Genomic DNA, 26,442 nt, shown 5'->3' with positions numbered 1-26,442 from the left:
CCGTCATGAATGATGAGCGCAGGCTGGACGGAGTTACTGTGTAAGCGATGCCTGGTCTTACAAAAGAGAGTGTAACCTTTTGTGGTTTGTAGTTGACCCACTCCAGACAGCATTTTTAGTTTTACTGTCTGCAGATGTTTGTAGGATGTCATTGTGAGAGACAGTTTGCTTCAAAACGTTTTGTTCCACTGACATTTGGAACAGATTTTCATGGTTCCCCAGAGGATGTACCAATGACCTTGTTTGATTCCCTTTCTTACAGTATGTGGTGGCACAACCAGCAGGTCGGCAATAGCTCAGTCCATGGGGACTTGAAAAAAAAGAACGATGTGGACCGGCAGTTGGAGAATGCTGGTTCACATCCTGGGCATTGTCGAGGTGCCCTTGAGCAAGGCACCGACCCCTAACACTGCTCGTTGGGCGCCGTGGCATGGGTGGCAGCGCCTTCGCTCATCTCCTCTACACTGCATGTGTGTGTTTGTGTGTGCGCACCTTTCCCAATTTGGGATTAAAATGGTATATAAAATATTTTTAAAAAAGGTCAACATTTTCACCTATCCAGCCAAATATTTCAACATGTAATCAATAGATTGGCTCACAGCTTGTTTAGAGTGAATTGTCTCATTCATTTCCCCCACAGGATGAAATGTAAACAAAATCATTGTGGCGATTCTCTGAATTTATATCAAGAGCTAATATCAGGTCAACATTTTGTACTATACAGTGGTTTATGAAGTGCCATTCACATGAGCCTAAACTGTGTTTCAACAATTATCAAATGTGAGCATGCTAACACATGCTAGAATGGTGTCTGTGAGTAAACCCCACAATGCTATTGAGTAAATTCCAGTTTCCCTTCAGAGGATCTCTCTACAGCCACATAAAAAACACTTCTTACACTTGTTAAATTCATGCCATTGTGGTGAATTACTGATCCTACTTGAACGCGACTGTTCTGGCTGTCTGAGTGTTATTTCAGAGGTTACCAGACTCTTATAAGAACAACAGTGTGATGGTAAGGCTGAACATTCAGGATTTAATTGGCATAAAATCTGTTAGATTCAAAGACAATTCAATAAAAGGCTTCAGTATAAAAATATCCTGATCAGAATCAGAATCATGTTTGTCATTCTAATAAAAACACATCTAAAACCTGACAGTAACTGCATAAACAATGCAGAGATGGTGTATGTGTCATTCTCATACCATAAATGTGGACAGCTTACGTCAGAGTCATTATCCCGTGATTACCTCTCAGCAGATTCACCCTCATTTATCAATAGCTCTGCCTCACCGCATTCCCCGCCCTCTTTTCTTGTCCCCGACGACATCGGCCTCCTGGCTCTCACAACAGCAGTCCCGCTCCTCATGCTGTGGCCCGGACCATCAGATGGACAGGAACCTGGAGCTCTGCGCTGGGCATCGGGAGGAAGACGGCCCCTGGAGTGATGTGGATGGTTGATTGGGGTTGTGTGTGTCTTCCTCACTGAGGTATGAGGAGTGGTCTTGGGTGTAGACTGACAGGTGAACATCCAGAGAGTGCACGTGTACGGGTGAAATATCAAGCGACTGGCGAAGTGTTTCTTCATATGTTGGTGGAGGCTGGAGTGAAACGTGACAAAAGGGAAATCTTACATGACAAATCAAAGATGTATTGTTGGGGAACACCACAGATTTAGACTTAAAGATCAGTTTACCCGTCATGGCGGCCTCTATCTAGCCTGTGAAAACAGTTGTGCAATGGCTATGGAGGCGTGGGAGGGTATATCTTAGCTCATGGCATTGTGGGAAATGTCAGCCTTCCTGGAATAACGCCAACATCTCATAGCCTAGTTGTTCAGCAAATCAAATACATCTGCCAAATGCTCACTGATGGATGTTTCTACTATTTGGAGGAACAATAAACCAACCAGAGCTGTGTAGGTGTGCTTAAGAATTTGGACTTCATCTTCATAGATAAATAGCTAGCTACACCCTTGAAAAGTGCGTACAAAAAAATGTCAACAAACGTGGATGAAACGGACTCAGCTGTACAGGCTGAAGTGAGTCAGTTCACAGAAGTAGTTCATATTGTCTTTGATTGTAGTGAAAATCTCTGGCTCAGCTACAGAGCTGGAGAGTGGATGTGATGTAACATGACAATGTGGTTTTGGCGGAGTTACATGAGACAACCTCCTAGAACTAGGCCTATGTACTCGTATACGAGAGCTGCCAAGCACAGCAAAACATCTGGTGTTCACGGTAAGGTTGCCAGGTTTGGTACCATCTTTTCTGTCCAGGGATCTAGAAACCTGTGTTGTACCTTCCTGGAAAGTTACCACTTGTCATTTTTACATTTCTGTTCATACACACTAAACAGATGAGATACAATATGTTAATTAGCTCGATTTGAAGTGCTGCCTGGCATATTCTTGAACTCTGAGGAGAGCCAGTCCGGCTGTTTCCTGCCTATTTGCAGTCTTTTGCTCAGCTAGGTGAATCCCCCCCTGGCTCCAGATCCATATCCCATATTCCATATAGGGGGAATAAACACTCTATATTTCTGTATTTATAACATCTGCAATTGTCAAAGTCTGGGATGCAGCGATGGCGCCCCTGCAAAATGTTGTCTTGCCATTTAGAACACGTAGGTTGCAGAGGTTGTTGATGTAGTTTCCTATACAGACGGGGACTTTGAAACGCAGATAACAGAAGGGCGGACAATGCGGGCTGAAATAGTCGGCCAATGGCAGGCTCATAGCTACAGTCAGATGATGGTGGTATTAATCTTCTCATCTCACTCTTTGAAATAAATAAGATGAACTATTTCTTTGAACCCATTTTCTTGTCAAAATGGAGCGCTGTAGAAGTTTTCCACATGTTGCTCTGTAAACCACCTCGGAACCCCTGAATGGTGAAGCGTTCTGTCTGCTCACCTCATCGCTGCAGCCACTGAGGCCGAACCGCTGTGAGATCATAGTGTGGATCTGCCTCTGCCGGTCTTTCTTGCGGACGCTCTCGTAGGAAGGCAGCCTGGGCAGGGCGTCGCTCAGGTGGTAGTTATTTGGCTTCCCTATTATAAACAGCCCCCCAGGAAGCTAGATTACATACAAACACAACAACATTGTGATATGAAAGTTCTGGCAGCTGCAGTTGCAGTTTTTTCAATGTTTGCAGCAGTTGGCTGTCGGGTCCATTTATTCTACCTGTGGGCCAACAGCTGCCTGGCTCATGGCAGCACGGTGCTCATTGTGGGGGATGCCGATCAGAGAGTGCCTGCTGTGGTAATGTGGAGAATCATCCTGGGAACAGGGATCATCAGGGATTAGTTGCAACTTTAGAATGTTGAGATGTATTTTAAGTTGCTCTAACATTGGCTATTATAATTCACACAGAGGGAACATGTCAAGTTATTCATTTATTTATCTAGTTAGGTATTTATTTTCCGCTTGCATTGTCCCCTTATCTACATATTTACACAATGTTTTCTACATTCTTTTTTCTCATATTCATCTAACCATTTATTTATTTAGGATGTTGGATCCCCTCTGTTAACTTTATAAAGAACAAGTGCTCTTTTTCTTGAGGGGGTGTTACAGGCTCCCTCTCTCCAGTCTGTGTTTTCCCCTCCTCTGTTCTCCTTCCCTCCTCTCAGGTCATCCTGGAACTTCCGGGTACTACGGCTGGCCCAGACTTCCCCCATCCCTTCGTTCATTCAGCCTCCAGATTAATAGTTTTGGTCAATTTCAGCATTATTTGTGAATAAAAATAAGGTATCCTCGCAAACTTGTTCTCGGGTATGGTAATGTCTCTGATTACAAGGTAGAGCCAACTTTGTGTTTTGTTGTGGGCAGAACAGGGGAAAAGGCGTTGTTGGGACATCACCCAGCAAACCTGACCACATCGTTGGACTCTTTCTTTGCATTCAGTAGATTAAAGTAATGCTGATGCTGTTTGTGGATGAGATTGCTGTCGATTTTATTTTAGTGTATTTTTTTAAAATTGTGAGTTAACGGGTTTCCATTAACTTCCATTGAATTGGATTGGAGACATAAACCCCAAACTACCCAAAACATGATCGGTTGTTGTTGTAAGGATGGCAAGGTGCAATATGACATTAATGGAATACAGCCACCTAGATTCCTAATTTCTCTCTTGGTTATTGAATATAATGCTTATTATTTCATTTGTATAAAATTATTCTTATTATAAGGAACGTGGTTTAGGATCTGGATGTTTCTGAAAGTGATCCCTTATTGGCTGAGAATATGTTTTGGCTCTAACTCTATAAAAACGATCTTGGATTAGCTGGAAAACGCATCATTGTAAAGGGGTTCTGTTATTCTGTTTCGACTTTTCAGAGATGTTTGGTTGTCATAGGATATCAACAATCAAACATGTGATGGTCTTATAAAATACTAGACTAAGTAGTAGTAAGTAGTAGTAGTAAAATGCACCGTAGACAACATGAGGGGGTCAGAGTGGGTGCGACTGATGTCTGGCACCTTTCAGAAGAAAGTTGTACTTACTGTGTAGTTTTCTGTCGTGTAGGGTCTGAATCTGCAGCAGAGAGGATCCTTTCTGTAGAAGACCACCACCATCATCAAGATCACTACACAAAACGCTACACAGGACACTGAGGTGGAGGAGAGAAACAGCATGTTGTTACTGCTGCAGAGGGGAACGCAGCAGGCTACATGTGGACATGTTAGAGCACACAAAGACAGTAGAAGAAGAAGAAGCGGAGGCCGCCCCCTCCATGTATCTGTGACTCTCTTGACACCAATTAGCAGCAAGTGTCTGTGTGATGCCTGTGCACATGCAGTGAGGGCTGCCATTTGTAAATGTTTCAGGATCTCTTTGTGGGGTTTTTTGACAAAAGTAATTAATTCAGTCATTCAATAGGATCCTACAGAACTATTTATTATTATACAACAAAATTAAAAAAAAAAATGTCATGATAACTACAAAAAGCCTTAATCTCTCCAAGAATATTTGTCTAATGTCAAATCAAATTATCTTATTACACCCAACATAGCACACAACCACCAAGAAAGAGGCATTGCAGCCAGTTGCAGGACACTTTTAGACAACTTGCAAGAAATACCTTGTTTCCACGGTTATTTTGTTGCTTTTAAAGTGGCTTTTTTAGCAGTGATTACAATGTAAAAAGATGGTTTGGGCCTAAATATCCCAGACAGTTACAGTACATATTTCTTTGTAGTCTGATTCATGTTGATGTGTAAAAACATGAATCCGATGACCTGCGATGATCTTCTCCTCTCATCCAAGAGGCTTCTTCAGTTCATGAACTTCAGAATGGAAGAAGTTTCTCGGATGAGAGGTGGAACTCTGTATAGCACTTCTCTTCTCTGCAGTAGTTTTGGTTGGCTAGATTATCTCTGCTGGAACACCTCACATCAGTGGCCACAGACTCAGTGGCCTGATTTCTTTTATATCATATTTGCTGTTTAAGTTTTATGTTTTATATTGATGTTTGATATGACATACAGTATAAATCTATGTTCCAAAGTCCAAAATGATTATACTGCAGCACTTCTGTTGTTCTGCTGACAGTCATGTGACACGTGCTGAAAGGCTTTATGTTAAAGCTGATTCAACCCTTCACGACTGCGAGCTCGTTTCCTTCGGCAAAACCTGATTGCAAAGTAAATCTAGGATTCAGATTTTAAAGAATTTGGGAAAAGTAAACATAATTGCTGATAATTGCCTGTTATCATTGTCTTGTTTGAGGATATCGTTCTTTACCTACACACCTGATTAAAGTGGCCTTCAAAAAGACTTTCCTCATGAGGAGTCATTGCAGACAACCACATTTAATATTCGACCAACACACTGCTTTCAAACTCCACTGATTTAATGTATTGCTCAAATAAGAAATAAGATTGTGTTTTCCTCTTTACCAGTTTAACATGAGAGCTGGATTCTGACAGTGAAGTGAAATCAGAAGTGCTACTCTCACCTGAAGCCACGATGACAGTCAGCAGCTCTGGAGACATCGCTGTAGCCCCTCTTGTCAGTGTCCCTGCTCCACAGCTTTCAAACAAATCACTCCCTCACGATCCAGCTGGAGGTAAACAGCTGACTCTTTGGCTTTTTCGAAACTCCTCAACACAGCACAGACAACCGATCCCTCAGGACTAACCAGCGGCTAAATATTAACAACATGGCAGGAGAGTGGTGGAGTCTCCCGCAGGAATAACTCACCTCCTCCACTTTTGTTCTCATTCTGGTAAAAAGAAGGAACACACTGACGCTTGTGCAAACTCTAGTGGAAGTTCATGGAGACACATGCAAATTTTACCCAATTCTATAATACTGTGAATATGACAGTAGGTTTTTTTTTTCCTGCTCATTATTTGGCTGATATGAACCTGTTTGAAGAGGTCCAGAGTAAAAGAAAAGAAAAGAAAAAAATAGGTAAAAAGAAAAAAGTAGGAACGAATGTTGACAATGCCAGGTTATATTAAGACATGATATGTACAACAGCAAAGCCATAGACAGAGATGAAACATCAGGTCACAGGTAAAGGTTTGCTTTAAGTGTCACTGTGTTGGAGGAGTCATTCAAAGTCAGAAAGTGCAATAGTAATAAGGTTATAATACAAACTCAGAAATGTTGTATGATATTATATCATTTTATATATTATATTATCTTTTCCATAACCGAATGAACAAGTTGTTCTCAGATGATTAAATAGATAAAACATATAGTCATATCATCATTATAAGATTTCAATTAATATATCATTTAATATTTATACATTTGTGCCTTATCAGCGACACGTCAGAAAAATACATTTTAAACGGTCACTTACAATTGAAATTTAAAAAAAGAAATTTAAATATGTTATTTTTCAAAAAAAAAAACAAGCTGTTCTGTGACGCAAATAAGGTCCCAGAATAATGTTGGAAGCGAGAAAAGGTGGCAGGGTCCGCCACACATTAAAAAAAGTTAAATTGTGTTGTCCTTTAAGGTCACTTTGTTTGTTGAGTTTATTCAATCTTGAAAACAAAGAGAGTTTGGTCATTTAATTTGTTTAGGTTAAAAAAAAAAAAAAAAAAATCAGCCAATGAAGATCTTTCTCTTCTCAATAACATTTCTTCCCCCAAACTAAACTTTAAATAAAAGTCCATCGGAAAAAAGCTGATAGTAAAGTATCAAAGATCAAGGTTCATCGTGTGTACAATGACATGTAAGCTGTAATACCTCATGTGCTATAAATTGATTACTATTTTTATTGTTGAGTGTGGCAGATGAGTTCAGGAGTCTCACAGCCTGAGGAGTGAAGCTGCTCTGTAGTCTGGTGGTGCGGCAGCAGATACTTCTGTATCTGTTGTCAGGTGGCAGCACGGTGAACACACTGAAAAAGGAAAATCTATTAGACATCTGTGACGTGAGCCACAGTCAGTCCGCTCTGCTGCCACCTGACAACAGATACAGAAGTATCTTCTGTACAGAAGTATCTTCTGTATCTGTCCCTGACAACAGATACAGAAGTATCTGTTGTCAGCTGGTGTTCATCTGTGAAGATTATCTTGAGGAACACAACATGTGAGTATCATAAACTTGTGTTCGACACAGAGATTATTTTCAGCAATAATCCAAAATCCAATTCAATAATCCTACAGAGGGAACCAGCCTACAAAAATATGCCACCACAAATATATTGAGTTTACATATTATCCTGTCTGTAGTGGCCTCTGCTATGTCCTTTTTGATGCATCATAAAGCATTTGTTTCCCACCATAATGATCTAATCTAACGTCATACTGACCACCACATTATATCATTATATTGCCTAAAATTGACAATATTGAAGAGCATTTTTTTTAAAAAAAAAAACGAAAGAAAAAGAAATTAAGCCTCTTCCATTGAGCTCTTATGTCTCCACCACTTTTCTACAGTCTCCTTATAAACTGGCAAAATGACGCCCAGGATGTGCTGGAAGAAGAGGCGCAATGCATTTTGGGCGTGAGAGTAGAAAGAACTTGGTCTCTTCTGTGTGACAGTGAGGTGTCCGCAGACTTCTGACATGACACGCACGCACAGCAGAGCCACGGGTCAGTCAGCCTCGTCGTCACGCACCCTCCTCACCCTCACTCCCTCACCTTCCTCACATCCTCCCATTCACGCTTTTTCTCTCATTCTGCAAACTTCTCCGTCCTCCATCATCCGCACCTCCCCCACCCTGCTATTGTACTCTGCGTGATGTGCGTGAACGATCACGACATGCCTTTTAAATGTGAAGTGATGTGGGCTGGAGACTGATTCACATTAAAGGAGGAGCCTGTGGAGGAGCCCGGAGGAGGAGGAGGATGTGGTGGAGGAGAGAGAAAGAGAGAGTTGCGTGGACCGTCAGTTTTTATTCTCCTCAGCAGGGTACTCGGTTGGAAAGCGCGCAGGATGGAGCGGATGGAGTCAATGGAGCCGATCTCGGCGCAATACACCACCGCTTACCCGGAGATTCATCCCGACAGCGGGTACGAATCCAGAGAGACCACCGACAGCCAGGCAAAGACCCCTCCGGCTCCCACATACGATGAGGAATTAGTGCACAAGGTACGCTTACTCCATTTAATGGCTTCTAGATCCAGTAGATTCAGGACCTGGTTCTTCTAAGTGCCACACATTTTAAACTTTCCAAAACTGGTTTTCTGTTCAGCCGTAAAACAACAAACCGGGTGTGTAGTACCTTCTGTGTAGTTTTCCTTTTCTTTCCGTTATGTATCAAAATGTTCATAAACCCCGAGTACCGCGGTCCTGCGGTCCTCCGGTCCTCCGCCCCCGCGCTCGACACGTTGTGCGCTCTCCGTGGTGCTGATCTCCACTTGGACGCTGTCTCACTTGGCCCGTTTCCAGGCCAATCTGCCCAAAAACACATAATTCCTCCTTCAGTCAACACTTGAGTCAGCTGCTCTTCCCTCAGACAAGCTTTCTGCCTCAGAGGGGACTGAGGTTTAAAGGAGAAGTCGTTTTTTTGCCAAGATGACACTAAATCTCCTCTGTCATCAGGTTACAAGGCGTTAGACTGGCTTTATTTCAGTGTGTTATCTGTGAACTTTGGTGAACTTGCTCTGCATTTTAATATGTTAACAGAGTTTATACTTCCGTTTTTAAATGATGGAGGGAGGATGGTGTACATCGCAGGGGAGACAGCAGGGTCCCCATGTAAATGATAGTATGACATCTTAACTGTAAAATTCTAGCAATGATCTACAGAGTGGCAACCGTCTTCAATAATAAGTATGATCATGAAAGTTTCAGTACGGCACCTCATACACCTGACTGTACATGTGGAAATTGTGATCCACCTGTAGAAACAAGCAAACGCCACATGCATATCAATAATTCATGAGTGAAATGTGCATTTCTTAAATGTCAATTCTAATTTAAGCAGAAAATGTCATGTATTTTGTTTCCATACGTAGAATTTTCAATCTGGACGTGCAAAAAGACAATATGAACGTATGTAACTCACATGTGGAAACGTACGTTTCTCACGTTACCAGTAAGACACCGTAGAAAGACAACCACGCGAGTAAATAAGCCTGGTGGTCTGATAGAATGTGTATATGTAGGGCAGCATTTAAAAGCTGTGACAGTGTCAGCGCACCAACGAGCGTGACAAAGCCGAGACGCGAGTGCACAGAAAATCTAAGAGGCCTTCGTAGGACAGTGAGGACATTCAAGTTGTGCGATGGCTTGTGAGCAGGCTGGGGAAATGAAGTTTTCTAAGATGTGAACGTCTACACTGATCCACTGACAGATGAATGTTCGACTTCAACAGCGACACAACTCAATCATTAGCCACAGTCGTATAATCTTACTACTGGTGCAGAAAGGCTTAAACTGGGGAGATGTGAGCAGCGTGTTTGGTCTCAGTCTGCAGTGTTCCGCACAGAAAAAGATACTGACATCATGTTGTCATGTTGCCTTTTCACGATACGTTTAGTTTATTTTTGTCCGCTTCGGTACAGTTATGGTGACTGATCCTCCCCCTCTCTACACTCTAATACATGGACTATATATGTATGCGTGGAAAGTAAATCACCAAAGTTCTTAGCGATACCCTTAATGTGTATCACAGAGAAACTCGGAGTCAATCATACGTTCTTTCCAGTCAGTAAGGAGACTCATTCGTAAAGCATCACGTGTTTTACATGACAGGTTGTGAGCGATGAGGAAGACGGAGAGAGGAAGGTGCAGAAGGTCCAGGGGGCACTTCAGGCTAAAGGTTACAATTTGATATCAGGGCGGATACTGCTGACCCGGCAAGGTCTTCCAACAGCCTCCCAGTGAGACCATTACATGACTGGTGGGAGGTCATTTATAATCATAAACAGTGCAACGCTAAACACTTCTGAATTATTAACAGGTTTATAATCTCCTCCTATATACGACCACCTGTTATCATGCGACTCGCTCAGGTCACCTAATGCCAGCTGAGCCCAGTTCATGAGCTGAATGAAGACTGGCAGATGTGGTTGAAAGATAAGAAAAGCGACTAAGTGGACCAGAGCTTTGTGATCACTTTGTTGCACATCAACTGCGGTGATAGGAGCGATTGTGGAGTCTCTCTGTAGTCGGAACAAAGAAAGAAAAAAACTCTCCCTTTGGGCTTCAGCGAAATGTCACATTGTATTATGAAGCTGTACTGCAGAAACAGCTTCCAGATCAGTGTGAGGGAGCTGTGTCAGTTGAGGCATGTTTCCTTTATCATAAGCGTGTCATAAAAGTTTGCAATGTCCTGCTTGCTATTTAGATTTCAGTCGACGATCTGATTGTTTAGTTGTTGTTTTCTTATTATTTTAATTTCTTCTCAAAATAGAAGATGATTTTTGTTAGCTACATCTTTTTAAGAAATTTCCCATTTGTTTGGTTGTATAAGACAAGAAAAATTACAAGAAAATTCAATCACTGGCCTTGTAATCTCCACACACACACACACACACACACACACACACACACAGTCTGTGACAATGTCATTGCACTCAAAGTGTTTTAAGCATTATTTTATTTTCAGTAATGCTGCTAATTGATGTTAATGTCGTTAGTGTGAGTTTAGTGTGAACTGAGTTTTCCCAAAGGCTAATGGTCCAATGAGACATGAGACGGGTTAGCCTAATGTAGCCATTATGCACTTTGATGGGCTGCCTTTAATTGCCTTGGAAGCAGTGTGTGTGTGTGTGTGTGTGTGTGTGTGTGTGTGTGTGTGTGTGTGTGTGTGTGTGTGTGTGCGCGCGTGTGTACATGTGTAAGGCTTGTGTTAGTAGGGGGGGCAGGTGCTTTCAAAGGGGTAAATTAGAGCGGTACAAGCTGTTCTTTCAAAAACGAGAGCAGTTCTTTGAGCAGGTCGGACCATTTTGCCCTCTGTCTCTCCTGTTAGCAGGACTACCCTTTACATTGTCTCTTCTCTCTGGGGGTTAGCAGCTTCTCTTTTCCTCCACATCACCCTGTTTCCCCCTGAGGGATCGTGATTACACAACAAAAAAGGTTCATTGATTTTGTGATATATGATTCTTCCAGGATTTGTTTATCATGACATCAAATGTATCTTTTACAAGCCATTAAAGGATAGACTGGTGTTATATTCTTTATAGAATTATTTCTTTTATATTAGTCTGTCCCTCCATACTGTCTTACCAATCAATAATAGTATCCAAAAAAAGGATCAAATAAAGACTTGTGATGTGAAAAGGGTCACTCCTAGTGAATTAATATCTAACCATGCACTTCCTGTCTGCTCTACAGAGATTTTTTTAGTCTCTTTCAGCTCATTGTTTTGGTTTTTATGGCCCACAGCTTTGCTTGATGGAGACTAAAAGCTAGCAAAGCAAAGCTAAAGGAATAGTGAATGTTGGATTTTGGTTTGACAGGTGACCAGACTCAAAATGAATGATAGGCAGTACCATGTCTGATCCATGTGTAAATTGGTAAACAGACCCATGACCCAAAATGTAACAACTTTATATGGCCACGATATATGCTTGTAAGTGACCAAAACAAATAAATAAAAAAGAAATGTTGGAGACTACTTTATGGCACTGTATTAGACAAAAATCATTATTTTACAAATTGGACCTTTAAGGAGGTTAATGACTAGACCTTCTTTCTAAGATTATTTGAATTCCAACTCAATGAAATTCTTATTCTACTCTACTGGTCATGATGTTCATAGGACAAATTATCTCTAAAACCCTAATTGTGATCCAAACATTCCTTTTCAAAATGTGGAAGTTGGTCAGTTAACGTCCTGTAATTCCCATCTAGTAATTTGCATGTCATCATGGAGACAGAAACATGGCTAGCTCCCTACTCTCGTGGTTGGTGTCAAATCACATTTACTGTTTGTCACCTGTTATTGACTTTGAAGCTTTGAATCTCTCTAGCGTAGTGTTTGCTCTCTAGCTAACAGTCGAGCCAGAGGGTTCTATGAGCTGAGTGGTGAACAGTATTTCCATTGCTTAAGAACCTTATAGGATAGTAATAACTGCTCCAGCTATTAGTCAAACTCTGAGGTGTTGCGAGGGAAAGAGAGTTATATGGCTTGGGAAATTTTTTTATATTTTGATCACAAAATGCATGAAGGTTTATTAAATGTATTCATTTTCTTTGGCAAGTAGCAATGGTGTAAGTAAATAATCCTCCGCTGCTCGTCAGATGTCCATTTATTCCTCCCGATGCCTCGTCGGTCATTATCCCGCACATACAGTTTATTGCTATAATGAGATAAATGATCCATACCATGGTAGAGAATTGTATCTCTATCTCTCCAACAGTTCAGTGGAGTGTCATTCAACAAACAGACACTAATGGAAACTTACATCAGCCTTCAGACTGACTTTTTAATATTGGGAGCTACTGTAATCTGCTCCAGCTCTGCGGTTTCAAATCCCAGCTGTGCGGCATATCGAGCAAAATTAGTGGCAATATGAAAAACTGTCATGTTATATTACAGTCTGGCCTGGTGTCACAGACTCTCCAGGAAGACAGAAGTGATGTTTCCAATCACCCAGACAGAGGAGATCAGCACAACCCATGAATCCATCATTGTTATCACATAGAATCTCTGAAGGAAACTCACAGGCACTTAAATATCTGTTTATGAGCCCCTGCAGATAAAGAAAATTAAATTATCTCTCTTTTTAATCTTCCTCTCTCTCTCTCTCTCTCTCTCTTCTTCTCTCTTCTCTCTCTCTCTCTCTCTCTCTCTCTCTCTCTCTCTCTCTCTCTCTCTCCACACACCACACGCATGTGCAGTGTAATATACTGTATACATCTTCCACAGCCTTCATTTCTAATTCCCAAACATCTGCGGCGCTTTTTGCCTAATTGCCTCAGGTCTCCAGTGAGGCTTCTGAGACAGGCTCACTTCCCAGCTAACCTCTGTTACCACGGCAACCGGGTCATACCCATCTCCCACCACAAACACACATACATCCTCCTCATCATCCTCCTGTATGTGTGCATGGGTAATCCTCCAGCTATAGTGGTTTCACTCCACTGGCTCTGTCCTCACAGACACACAGAGGCATCATGTTGCATACTCCATGTCCAGTAAACAGGAAACAGATGCCACTAAGCCACAGGAGGGGCCAAGTTAATAATAATACTGCTGTTTATTTTATGCTCTACATGTTCGTTAAAGCCTCTCTGTGTTTACCCCTGTGATAATCTTTAAACATTTTTTAAGTGATTTGTAATTATGAATATGTCTCTTGCTATGGCCCCAGTGTGTAAAACACCGGAAGGCGTACCAGAACCTTTGCCTTACAATCTTTTGGTCTTGGTTAGGTTTGTGAATATGGATTGTAAAAAGCTGCTTTCACATTTGGTTGTTTTTCTGATGAGGATGGACTGAAAACACCCTCTAACATTTGTATGTTTGCTAAATCTAACCAGTGATCTCGCTCAAAGTTGTATGTATTGGGCTGTAGTAAAAGTCATACTTGACATTTAAAGATTTTGTTTCCAAAACCAAAGCACAAGCACATATTTGGAAGAAACTGATTTAAAAGTTCATCAGCGGAAGTTTTCAACCAACTCATGAAGCTAACGTTAGCTTAATTAGTGCACGTCATCATGCTATTGATCTGGAGACAGAAACATGGCTAGCTAGCTGCTCTTGTTGTAGGTGTCAAATCGTATTTCCGGTTGTCACCTGTTCCTGACTTTGGATCTTTGAATCTCTCTAGCGTAATGTTTACTTTCTAGCCAACGGTCGAGCCAGAGGGTTCTATGAGCTGAAAACATTAAGAAGTTGAATTTTTTTCAGTTACTTCATCAGCTGAAGTTTTCAACCAACTCATGAAGCTAACGTTAGCTTAATTAGTGCATGTTATCATGCTATTGATCTGAAGACAGAAATATGACTAGCTAGCTGCTAATTAGCTTAATTAGTGAGCTACAGCTTATAAAATCTGCAAACAACAGTCATTTGTCACCACTAAATTGATAATGCCACTAATTATTGTCATTTTTTAAACAATGGTTAAAAAAAAAACTAATAAATGTAAGAGTCCTTTGAGTCCTGCTACATCAATGTTTAGACAATGGAGTGTTGACGATTCGGTCTGAGGACTGAGGCTGCTCTGTAATCTGGTGGTACATCAACAGATACTTTTGTGTCTGTTGTCGGATGGTGACAGATGGTACCAGTGATGTTCCCACTGTAGAGCCTTCCTGTGATGGGCCGTGATGAACCACAACCTTGTCAACCTTCTGAAATCAACAGCCATTGTTTTGAAAAATGACCATTCATTTTGCTTTTCCATGCAACAGGGTAAAAACGTACCATGTTAGGCTAGTATGCTAAAACTTGCTAATTGGAACTAGACACAAAGTACAGATGAGGCTTAAAGGAAGGTCATAATTATTATTAGCGAGCAGTGTTTATTGCTTAACCAGCAATATATCCATTACCCACCTTTTCAACATAGACATTAACTTTAACGTTTAGATAAACAGAACATATTTAGCTTAGTTGTTGAAAAGCCCTGAACATTGAAGTAATGTAACCTTTTTCACTGACTAACCATAAGAATCTCCTGAAAATAATTCTTCTTTTAGCAGCTTTTTCCCAACAGGAACTAAAGCTGGTATTGAAATTCAAAGGATGACTGTTAATGCAGAATCAATATGATATCCTCAAGACACTTCTGAGAGTTTCTAAAATCCTTCCAAATACAGAGATCAAAGAGAGGCTGTAAAACCTGCATGTGTTGAGAAAAGCTGCTCCAGCACCTCTGCTCTAATCCCCCTGCCTTTACAGTTCATAAAGCAAAACTGAGTTACAGTTAAACCTCTGCCTGGTTTAACCGATGATTACATTATCCTTTTCCAGTGGGGTTTGGGTATGTGTGCTTATTTAGCTCGCCAGTGGTAGAGAGATGGCAGGAAATAAGGAAGAGATGGGGAACACTAGCAAAAGAGGTCCCTGGTCCAATACGAACCACAGTAATCGCCTTTATCCATACAACGTTCAACATTTGATAGAAATTTAAGACCAGTGGGCGATGGTGTCAGAATCTTTAGATCTTTCCAAGAGGAATTTGTGGCTCCATAGCTACATGTGATCTGATAAACTGCCTCCAGTGATGTCACTCAGTGGCCAAGTTGCATTGCTGGTAATGTAGGCAGTACACTATGACGTCGATCGAAACTCAAACCCAGATGTAGTAGATTTAGATCTGTTTTATTTTATATTGGATCAGGCATGATTGAATCAAAGGGGGCTGTCGGGCCTCAGCAGAGTTATGCACAGCACTGATTGCCATTCTAGTTCTGATTGAAAGAAATGACATATAGTCCATTCAGTGGAAGTTATCCATAGTGTTAGTTCTGCTCTAATAATATACAAAAAGTGGCTTTAAAAAAACATTTGTGTTAGCCATGGAAAAACGAACTTAATATTAAACAGATTGTGGAGTTTTCCAGAATCGTCTCATGTTGAATTTCTTGTATGTAATAGAGTTGAAAGTTTTCTTCCGGATGTCAGCGGAGGTTCATAATGAGTCAACATTTAGTGGTCTGGTCAAACACAACATAATAGACACTCAGGCTCCATTTTAAGCACCAAAACTAAAAACGTCAAGCTTCCTCTCTTGAGATGATATTCAGCATGTCTGTGTCTCATTTCCTGAATCTGTCACAGTTGGGGGGCACTGTGTGCACGGAGACGGTGGGCACTTCAGTATGACTCCTCTAAGTGGGTTAACAAATGAAAGACAGGCCTGTCGAACAGAAAGTATTGACTGATGGCCCTGATGACTAAGTTTGATGCTTCTGACTGCCGCCTTCAAATCATTCCATTGTCTTGAAGGTTATCTCCACCAGCTGTGAGTCACCCTGTAAGAACGTCACATTGCAAAGCTTTTTTTTTTAAAAAGATAATCGTGTTTGTGCTGCTTGGAGGCAGAGCTGTTCGCTGTGACGCAGGTGCTGACTCACAACTCAAAAAACATAAAATGATTGCGAGGGTTGATTCTGATACCAATATAGTTTTTATTAAACCTGCTTTCTGTTTTCCTGCAGACCATCCTTGTCGGGGACAGTGGAGTTGGGAAGACGTCTCTGTTGGTGCAGTTCGACCAGGGAAAGTTCATCCCCGGCTCCTTTTCTGCAACAGTGGGCATCGGATTCACGGTGTGTTTGTATATCTTCTACATACAGGACCTTCTTTTGTAAAAAGAGACGTACTTTTTTTACACTTTCCTCTGGTCATATCTAGTCTAGTTTTTACTGGTTTAATTGTCAACGGTTTTGAGCTATCACTTAGTTTATCAAATGTTATGGTTAGTGGTGATTACCAAATAACATATTTGAACCGTCTCTGTAATGTGCCCCAAATTACCACAATAATGATCTCAAAATGTCTTGAAAACTATACCAACATTATTTGTTAGTCATGTTTTTGCTATGTTCCAACAAGCTCTCATTTAAGTGTATTATATGAAATGTTCAAATGTGAAAGTACCCATGGTGTTCAGAAATGTTAAATGAGTCATAATTGTGATCACTGTGGTGACCGGATTGACTCGTGTGATGTCTCCGTGTCAACTCCACCACATGGTCACAGCAGAAAGAGTTCATCTTTATGTCCTTGTTATTTAATTATACCTAGAAGCTTGTTGATGTAGAGACTACTCTCAATGCAAGGCGCTCAACTACGGTAGCTGGTAAGCTTACAGCAGACAGATGCTAGTGCATTCCCAGGCAAACGGAGCTAGCTAGCTTGGCAGCTCATCTAAAAAACCGTGCCTCTATTGTGGAGCAGTTTGTGGCATCAATGCAATTTTGACATTTTAAGTGCTGCTGTGACCGGGCCTTTAATCATCGTACAGTAAGACAGTGAGGTCTGTGGGTTATTAACAGGGACACTGACTCTTCAAAGATATGCTGCTGCTGAATCCTTTATATGCAGTTTTTCAGTGTATTAGAGTGGAGGTAGAAGTCTCACAAACAATTAAAGGAAAACCGGTCTGAATGTAACTCAGAGGACATGTTTGATTAAGTTTTTTTTTTGAGTTTTGTTCTTTTAATCAGTCTTAATTCCCTGTAGCCAGAGCCCATTCCAACACCAACTGTCTTTCTGCTTCTCTCAGAACAAAGTGGTGACTGTTGACGATGTAAAGGTCAAATTACAGGTCAGTAAGTAAATCAGTTCCAGTTGAAACTTGATGTGCTTTCACAATAGCAAGCTATTTTTAGAGCACAGGCTGGTTTCCTCTTGGGCACCAGTGTTGTAACAGAAAATGAGAGTAAGCCAAGTGGAACCAGGCCAAGTCACCATGTACGGCCTCTTCTCCATTTTTTGTTGTTTCAGATTTGGGACACGGCAGGACAGGAACGGTTCAGAAGTGTGACACATGCATATTACAGAGATGCACACGGTGAGGCAAATGCACACCAAGACCTACATCTGACTCTCAGCTGTGTTTTTACTGTCGTAGAGATGTGCAGCACAGAGCCAGATGGTCATTAATCTTTATTTTTGGTTCTATCTCCGAAGCTTTGCTCCTCCTGTATGACATTACCAGCAGAACCTCCTTTGACAACATTAGGGTAAGTCTTGGAGAGTTGTGGAAGTGAGTCGTCCGGGAAAAGCTTACACAAATAAAAATACGGAGAGCACACAAATACCTCTGTGGATCAGCTATCAGTAGTGTTGGCACACTCATGCATGTGTTTTAACCTGCCTTCCAATTTTCAGCCCAATGCAAACACACTTTCTCTCTGTTTTGTTGGCTTTCTGTGTACTTACGTGTCCGTCTGTCTTGTTTCAGGCCTGGTTAACAGAGATCCATGAGTATGCACAGAGTGATGTAGTCATCATGTTGCTGGGCAACAAGGTGAGAGGGGATCGTTTGAGAAACTCAGCAAGATACAGAAAAAGTGTTAAGTAAATGGAAGGGGGTGTGATCTTTAGTGAAGCCTGACTGAAAAACTGTGCCATCGTCTGACAGAAGGCTTATATGTTTATACTGTATGAATGAGGTATATTCATTTAATACACTTTCTGTATCCACATTTGTGACACAGCACAAAAAGAAGTAGGGGGTAAATCAAAGCCGTGCTAATCAATATCTTTGTGTTAACTATCGGTCATATGTGTAAAAGATGTCGCTCATCAACCCACAGAGAATCATCACACGACTCTGCAGTTCCTCTCAGCTCTGCTGTCTTCCAGCCCACGACTTCACTGTTTTGTTTCACTCTCGGTGCTTTCATCAGCCTCGCCAAATACAGCAGGCAGCTGTTTCCAGTGAAAAGCTCTGTTAAAACCTACTGTGTGCTGCCTGCCCAGCAGCAACCATCTGGTGCGTTTATAATAATAATAATAACTTTAATAACATAGGACCTTTAAAAAGAACACAATAAAAGCCAAACAGAAACAGTCCCAGGCCAAGAAGTCATTCAGATGACAAGACAGTAAACCCCACAAAAGGTAGCAAAATAAAAATAAAAAAATAAGCACTTAATAGATGATAAAAAGACTTCAGGTAAGAGGAATTCAATATGGATACAAAAAATAACAACAAAGAAAGAATTAACGGATACAAACGCTAAAAGAAATTTTAAAAAAAAACACAAGATGACAACACATGAAAGCAAATCTACAAAAAAGGGTTTGAAGAAGTGAAATTCCTGTTTCTGCGAGCATAATCTCCTCAGGTAGGTTGTTTAAAAGCTGAGAGACCCTGATGGAAAATTACGCTGAGATTTAAGATATAAGCCAGAAGGGGGCTGACTGAAAGTCTGACATGTTGTCAACATTTATGTTGTGTATGAGCAGCTAAAGAGCCAAATATTTCTCTCTTTCTTAGGACAAAAGATCTGAACCAGCAGCACACTCTCACTCCCAGCATAGCAGATACAGCAGCTTGGTCAGTGGCATTAAACTATGACTGAGTCAGGTTCAGTCATGTCAATTGAAATGGTGCTTTAAAGTTCGTCATGTGAAAATACATTATAGTGTTAAAATATTCTGAATTGATACTGTGCTTTCAAGTTCTTCAAGTTCAAAATATAGGGTAAAAATAAGTGATAATTGATATTGAGTGGGGCTATAGGCCAATATCCTAATGTCCTATTAAGTGCTGTGGCTTGTTATTTACATGACGCTTTAAACACAACACAGGGGCTATTTGTTCATTTCCAGGTGGCAAACATTCATTCATCTCATAGTTATCTTATAGGATAGAGTCGGGTTTGGATGTAAAAAAAAAAAAAAACAGGATACCTGTCGAGAAAAAAAATGGGCCTAAACCTCTCTCTGATCTGAACAAGACAGAAAGTGATGTTGAACTTTTTATTAGTGGGCTGAAAAACACCTTTAAATAAAAACGCGTGTTGCTCTTTGGAGGGGTAGATAAGGAGCTGTTTCCCAACATGTTTGCCCCAACAACATGGTCAGAATGTGTCAGTGTGCAGCGTCTTTACAACTTGTTTCACTGCCTCTAAGTTGCCCATAAAATCTACATGGACTGCTTCAAGTAACTTGGCTGCAATAAGTCGCTGCCCAGGCTTCCACTTCAAATCACGCAGTGTGATGATTGATGAAACTAGCTGTTTGACTCAAGGATTGACTAGCTGTCAAATAAACAATGGGTTTTATGGCCTCCCACTGTTTCACAGCATGCCTCTGTTTGATGATGGTGGCAGTGATTTAACAAGTGACATGGCAATGTGCCCGCAAAAGGCAAGAATGGTGTAAAGGCTAATAAATGAATATCAACAGGGCAGCTTCCAAAAACGTACAAATGTTGTATTTGTAAATCTGAGCTGAGGTCATTAGTTTACAAGCTATTCTAACCAAACCGTACTGTGTCTCTGTGGCAGGCTGACATGAGCAGTGACAGAGCGATCAGGAGAGATGAAGGAGAGAGGCTGGCCAAAGTGAGTATGTCATTCACTGCTGTCCAACAGGAAGTGATGTGGTTGACTCTGCTGCTCACTGTTCACACCTCTTCATATCTTAAGGAGCATTCAGTTCCTTTCATGGAGACGAGTGCCAAGACTGGAGTCAACGTAGAGCTGGCCTTCACCGCTGTGGCCAAGTATGAACCTGTTATTTAACAATTGTTCTTTTCAGTTGTCAGCTGTGATAATGATATAATAATGAATAAAAAAACGTTTCTAATACAATCAATTATCAAATTCGTGAAAAATAACTGAAGAGGTTAGAATGAAATAAATCATGTTCATTTACAAAATACATCATATGTAGACATTTAACAGACGTTCCCTGTAAAAATGTTTTACTGAAGTTCAATAACAATGTTGTTTACTACTGTAATATCTCATAAGTTCATGCAAAATGTCCTTAATAATCTTTTTTACAGTTTTAATCCATATAGCAAGCCTTTCGATTAAATAATACACTATTATAATAAAGGTATATCTTAGAGTTTAAATGCACATCATTGATCCCAGATATAAACCCCTTTTAAACTGATAAATAATTTAAAAAAACGATCCAATAATGTGTTTCTTAAAAGTTTAGCCTCATTTTAAGCAAATATTACAAACAAAATTGAATCAAAATTTTGAGCAAACCCCTTGATTTCTATTTCTTCTTAAATGGACCATTCTTTTTCAATAATTAAGTAGATGAAAGGCTTTTTTGTACATTTAAATGAGATCTCACCCCTTTTAAATACTAATGAATATATTAGAATATAAATAATATGAATGTATTATGAAATATATTATACTAATATATTATGTAAACAATATACACCAAAATGATGAAGAATTTCTTCATTCATTGCACTTGGAAATATATAAAATATGTTAGTCCCCTGTTTTGAACCCCACTTTTCAAAACATTTTGACATTAAAACGTCTAAAAACAACTATACCTTTGTTATATACTCTGTTGAGTTGTGCACTTACATTATCCCAAATGTCTCCAACAATGTTCTCCATGTCTATACTGTGCTGCTTCCTGTGTATAACTTCGTTTATAGAGTCAGAGACTGAGGAGGAAGGTCAGTGAATGTGACTGAACACGAACAAAACCTCTCGTACTGTTTTTTAATGAAAGACCGAAGATGGCTGCAGAAATCACATGATATGTAAACATTTACTGACATGGTTAATGTGAAGAATATTATAGGAAAAAGAAGTAGATGACAACTTAATCATTAGATTTTTTACGCATAAGAGTATACTCATACTAAACAACAAACTCATTGATTGAATTCATTCAGTTCCCTGTTACTCACTGTTATCTCACAGTCACTCACCTCTTGTTTGATTGCTGAACTGCTCAGACTTAATCAGTGCTTTTTCTCAGTTTTTAATTCAATTGCTTCCTTGGCAAGAAATGACAAGTGCTCAGTGCTTGCCACGTCATTTTTTTATTACCACAATGTAAAATTTTGCAAAACAGTGTGAAATGCAGTCTTTGATCAGCAGCTCAGCAGGCATGGTGACGCAGCTTACGCAGCAGGCTTCACAGATGGTTGAGTAGAGTAGCCTTGACTTTGACATTCAGATAATAGCGACAAAGCTAAAAGTCCATCCGTACTGTTTTCCAAACTGTGTGTTATCTTGTTTCTGTTCTTCAGGGACCTGAAGCACCGGGCTGCGCAGCATCCCAACGAACCCAAGTTCCAGATTCACGAATACATTGAATCGCAGAAGGAGAAGTCAGGCTGCTGCAGCTACTTCTAAATCTCATCTCCTGAGTCGTCCTCCCACCGCTCTGGGTGAACAGACTGTCCGAGACACACTGAGAGCTACTGAGTGGGAGGAAGCCCTGTTAACTTTCTGCTGCTCCAAAAATATGATGCTGCCATTCATTGAAAACTTAAAGCCAAACATAGATCAATGGAGTGAGAGGAGGATATATCAACCACAGACTCACAAAACACAGTTTTATTTAGCCAAGACCAGTTTCCCTTACTCTTGGGACTGACGTTTGTCAGTGAACTGAACATTTTTAGTAGCCATTTTAGCAAGTAGTATACAGTTACTTAGAAATTATTAAATTGATTTAGAAAATAGCCATATGCCATTTGCTTCTATGGTGAGAGTTAGATGAGGAGGTCAATAGCATTTGCATGCATGTTTATTAACTGTGGGGCTAAAGTCAGGATGTGTTTAGACTAGCTTAGCATACAGACTGGAGTCAGGAGGACTGTCCCGCAAAGGACCCACAAACCTCAGGTTTTAACATACTGTATCTCATTTGTTGAAACATTAAATGCATAGGTGTTTTTTCAAACAAACTACATACCTCAGGCGTTTAGAAACCTGACGTAACACAGACTAAGCCATACGTTGAAATCATATTGCTTAAAAAACTGCTTTGAACTGAACAACAGCAAAAAAAAAATACACACAATTAGGCTTGTGTTTTGTCATTTATAATGTTTTACAGTCATTTATACATGTAGTAAAAATTGGCTATTTAAAAATGTATTCATATATGTGGATATAGCCTGTTATATTATATATGTTTTTTACTGTACTATCTTACGCTACTTCACACGCACAAACCCAGACTTGGATGCTACCATGACTGTGCCCATTCAGCGTTCATGTTGTCTGAGCTAGCTTTGCCATTCTCATGCCACAATTCTGGTTCTAAATGACTTGATTCATAAATGGTACAAAAAGCAATTTCGTCAGCAGCCTCAGGGTGTCTCGATTGCATCATCATTTCATCAAAACACTCCACAAAATCGACGAAACTGCTGCTCTACAGTAAACCTGACACTGGTGTTGCACCAGCATGTAGGCTACTGTGACAGTAAGCTTATATAACAGACTCTTCATCATTGTGTCTTTATTGAAGAGTGAAATGAATAAATGACAGCGAAACATTAGGCAGCACAAACAGAAATATAACAAGACTGACACTGAACTAAGTGCTAACATAAGCATTCTGAAATACTAACAAGGCCATGCTAATGCTCAGCTTCTTAGTTATCCATGTCAGCCTGCCACAGAGATACAGTACAGTTTGGTTAAATAGCTTGTAAACCAATGCACTTCAGCTGGTCACACAGCAACTATTTACTTTACCCTGTATTATATAGTTTAGACCCTGAAAATGTTGGTTGTTGTTATACTTTGTATGTGACGTTCGGCAATAATTGGTCATAAACCAAAGTAATGTTGCCAAGACACGTCATTGAAAACAGAAATGTCATCCTAAAGATGGTCATGCTAACCCATCTGGACCAAAGTGGTGGAATGACGGACCGGCATGGCCACCCCAAGAGCCATCATGCTAGTATGGCTGACCCAACAACTTGTTCCACCCATCCAATGAACAGCTTAGCATGCAAAGCTAGACCAGCCACATCCTGACTGAAGCTCCTTACTTAATGCAGAGACGTAAGATTGATTTTGATTGAATCTTCCTGTCTAACTCTTGAAAAGAAGGTGAATTAGCATATTCCCTAAAGTTTTGAAACACTTTCTAAAAAGAATTCTTGCTCTTCATGCTACAATATATTTTTTAAAATACATCATTTGTCGTGTGCTTTATATAAATATCTGACTGGAAAATAGTTTTTTTTACCCACCATGTACTTTACCACTAAATCTTTGCAGATAGAATGTTGAAGGAAGATAGAAACGTGCCAGTTTGACAAAGTGGAATATATTGTAAGAAACTACACACACCCACACACTAATAAAATAGACCAGACCAGACTTGGTATAAGCTCTGGATCGACTTTGAAAAATCAGCATTGCTTCAACCTTATGTACAATGCAATCTACCAACAGATCCAGACAAAGGCCATACACTGTGTCATGGATGCAATTCAAAGCCAAGAACTTGAATAAAAGCCGTGTGTGTTTATAGTCTGATCTGATCTCAAACAGTTCTCGTTAAGTGACATTCGGCTGTTGTTGAACGCCTACTGAAACAAGAAAAGCTCAGGGACACAGCTGGAGACAAAGCTAATGTGCTCTGACCACTTGGCAAAGGAATACTGCAAGACAGCTCTATTTCTGGACATTCAGAGGAAAGCATCCATTCGTTACTGATAAAAAATGATGTTCTGGTACGTTAGCTACTTGATGGTTGAATTTCCAGTTTTGACTTTCCTCTATTGAATTTGTGAGTGAGTGAAACGATTTCTGAAAATGTTTTTTGACATGTTGGCCGCATAATTTCCTTAAACAAAATGTTTGCTGTATGACCAGGATATGGACTATGAAGCTCAGTTGCATGCTTGCAGGATTGCATGTACCAAATCTGTGCACAGTGCCTCCAGAACATGTTAAACTCTGTTTATATTTGTATCAAGATGAACATAAAATATATGAAAAAATAATTAACATACCTTTTCAGATTTTAACTAAACATTCAGGGTTACATTTTGTTTTTGTAAAACAAGATCTAGTGTGTGTAAAACAACATACTAAAGCTGCATTAATTGATTCGCCAAACGGTTTATTGGCCACTAGGGGGCAGCAAACCGGTGTAAACACAACATTGACATATCATCACCATGGAAACTTGTTTTGGCAAATGTCTCAGCCAACAGAGGCCTATTCACACAAAGACACATGCACACATGTATATTATATATATATTATTATTTGCAGTCGCTTTTCTGGCCAGTTTAATATTCACTGTCCTTTTAGCTCTGTTTCCTGAGTAAAATGTTGGGCTGTTTAGCTGCTAAATAATATGTTTTGTTTACCAGCTAATTGCTAACTTGATCTTGCTTTTTGTTGCTGGGCAGGTACTGCAGTTCAAGCAGAATTTTTAAACTAAGGTCAGAGTATCAATCATTTTAAGAGCTGAGGGGAACTGCAGTAGTGGGTGGCAACTTGTTGAGTTTGTCACTACAGGCAACACATTTCACAAAATCATTTGAGCCATTGGTCATATCAAATAATTGATTAGTGCAGCTTTATGGAACTAATGATGTCAGAACAACAGCTCCATGTTTAGGTCTAACTATGAGCAAGTTTATGAAGTATGCAATGCTCTTCTGCAAATATTTCATACTTACTGTGTGGATTCTGTGACTCAGTTTGGACAGCTCAGATCTGACACAGTTTATTATCGAAAATAATTCAGCCGGCCATTAGAGCCTGTGAATATAAAACTATTGTTCGTTGTCCCACCATGCTGCCAAAAGTGATCTTTGTTGTGTTGTATGCTGCATAACAAATAAACTATTTTTAACTGCAGCAGATTTTACATGAAGTCTCTCCTGCAGTCTGCCGCCATATGGTTGGTATAACTGTAGCCACAAGTGTGTGTGTGTGTGTGTGTGTGTGTGTGTGTGAGAGGGAGAGAGAGAGAGAGAGAGAGAGAGAGAGAGAGATTGCAATCAAACAAAGTACCACAGACCGCCTGACAATGTGTGTCTCCGCCCTTGATTTTCCTGCATATCGTTGCCTAGTTGTATACTTCACCAATAAAGTATTCATGAAACACATGTCACGATCACCATTTAACATGCAGTGAAGTTGAACGGTTATAATCCCACAGGAACAAGTAGAAACAGGTCTAGCCTTCAAAATAAAAGCCCAACTATTCAATTATTTATGATCACTGGTCTACGGAAGAGGACAGGAACACCCGAAAAGTGAATTAAAGCTCTGACTGTTTTGCCAGAATTGCTACTTTAAAGGACAACTATAGTTTTGAAGAAGAAATAAGAAAATGTTGATCAGAAGAGGAAAATCTTCATTGACTGATTTTTATTTTTTTTTCTGCCTAAATAAACAAAATGAACAAGCCCTCTTTGTTTTCATGACAGAACATTTCCTGCCAACTTTCTAGCTTCAATTAGTGTTCTGGGACCTTATTTTTCTCTGAGAACAGCTTGTTAATTCACTTATGGGGAAAAATACATTTAAAAAAAATACATTAAATGGGGAACTTTTGATTTTAATTCATATGTTTTCTTCTGGGTTTAACTGATATTGGTATTCAGCTTTATAAAACAGTACACT

At 40.1% G+C, this 26,442-nt stretch overlaps 2 protein-coding genes across 3 annotated transcripts; one reads left to right on the top strand and one right to left on the bottom strand.

Moving 5' to 3' along the window:
- Positions 1–1,010: 1,010 nt before the first annotated feature.
- LOC115570724 (uncharacterized) lies at positions 1,011–6,824 on the bottom strand. 2 transcript variants are annotated; one of them, XM_030399418.1, is made up of 5 exons: positions 5,963–6,824; positions 4,509–4,615; positions 3,186–3,281; positions 2,916–3,077; positions 1,011–1,602 (listed from the first exon to the last, which is right to left on the bottom strand). In XM_030399418.1, exons 1-5 carry the CDS (start codon positions 5,997–5,999, stop codon positions 1,387–1,389), a joined length of 618 nt encoding a protein of 205 aa, XP_030255278.1. In that variant the 5' UTR covers positions 6,000–6,824; the 3' UTR covers positions 1,011–1,386. The 2 variants fall into 2 exon arrangements, with proteins under 2 accessions (XP_030255278.1, XP_030255277.1); XM_030399417.1 differs by lacking the exon at positions 5,963–6,824 and having other exon boundaries at positions 4,509–5,956.
- A 1,296-nt stretch (positions 6,825–8,120) lies between these two features.
- LOC115571340 (ras-related protein Rab-37-like) lies at positions 8,121–25,671 on the top strand. The gene is made up of 9 exons (XM_030400697.1): positions 8,121–8,562; positions 16,537–16,647; positions 17,607–17,648; positions 17,828–17,894; positions 18,014–18,066; positions 18,288–18,353; positions 20,344–20,400; positions 20,485–20,561; positions 22,077–25,671. The coding sequence occupies exons 1-9, from the start codon at positions 8,407–8,409 to the stop codon at positions 22,180–22,182; spliced, it is 735 nt and encodes a 244-aa protein (XP_030256557.1). The 5' UTR covers positions 8,121–8,406; the 3' UTR covers positions 22,183–25,671.
- The last annotated feature ends 771 nt before the right edge of the window (positions 25,672–26,442 follow it).

The sequence above is a fragment of the Sparus aurata genome, chromosome 20, assembly GCF_900880675.1.
Source record: "Sparus aurata chromosome 20, fSpaAur1.1, whole genome shotgun sequence".
NCBI lineage: Eukaryota > Metazoa > Chordata > Actinopteri > Spariformes > Sparidae > Sparus > Sparus aurata.
This window is presented reverse-complemented; position numbering and strand designations above follow the sequence as displayed.

What these genes read in the sequence shown, in the direction of transcription:
- LOC115570724 (XM_030399417.1), bottom strand. Translation starts at nt 4,877, where the DNA reads ATGACTGAATTAATTACTTTTGTCAAAAAACCCCACAAAGAGATCCTG. An exon ending in ACACGACAGAAAACTACACA is followed by an intron (nt 3,282 to 4,508) that starts GTAAGTACAACT and finishes CCCTGTTCCCAG; the next exon opens with GATGATTCTCCACATTACCA. An exon ending in TCAGTGGCTGCAGCGATGAG is followed by an intron (nt 1,603 to 2,915) that starts GTGAGCAGACAG and finishes GTTTCACTCCAG; the next exon opens with CCTCCACCAACATATGAAGA.
- LOC115571340 (XM_030400697.1), top strand. Translation starts at nt 8,407, where the DNA reads ATGGAGCGGATGGAGTCAATGGAGCCGATCTCGGCGCAATACACCACC. An exon ending in ATGAGGAATTAGTGCACAAG is followed by an intron (nt 8,563 to 16,536) that starts GTACGCTTACTC and finishes GTTTTCCTGCAG; the next exon opens with ACCATCCTTGTCGGGGACAG. An exon ending in TCATGTTGCTGGGCAACAAG is followed by an intron (nt 18,354 to 20,343) that starts GTGAGAGGGGAT and finishes TCTCTGTGGCAG; the next exon opens with GCTGACATGAGCAGTGACAG.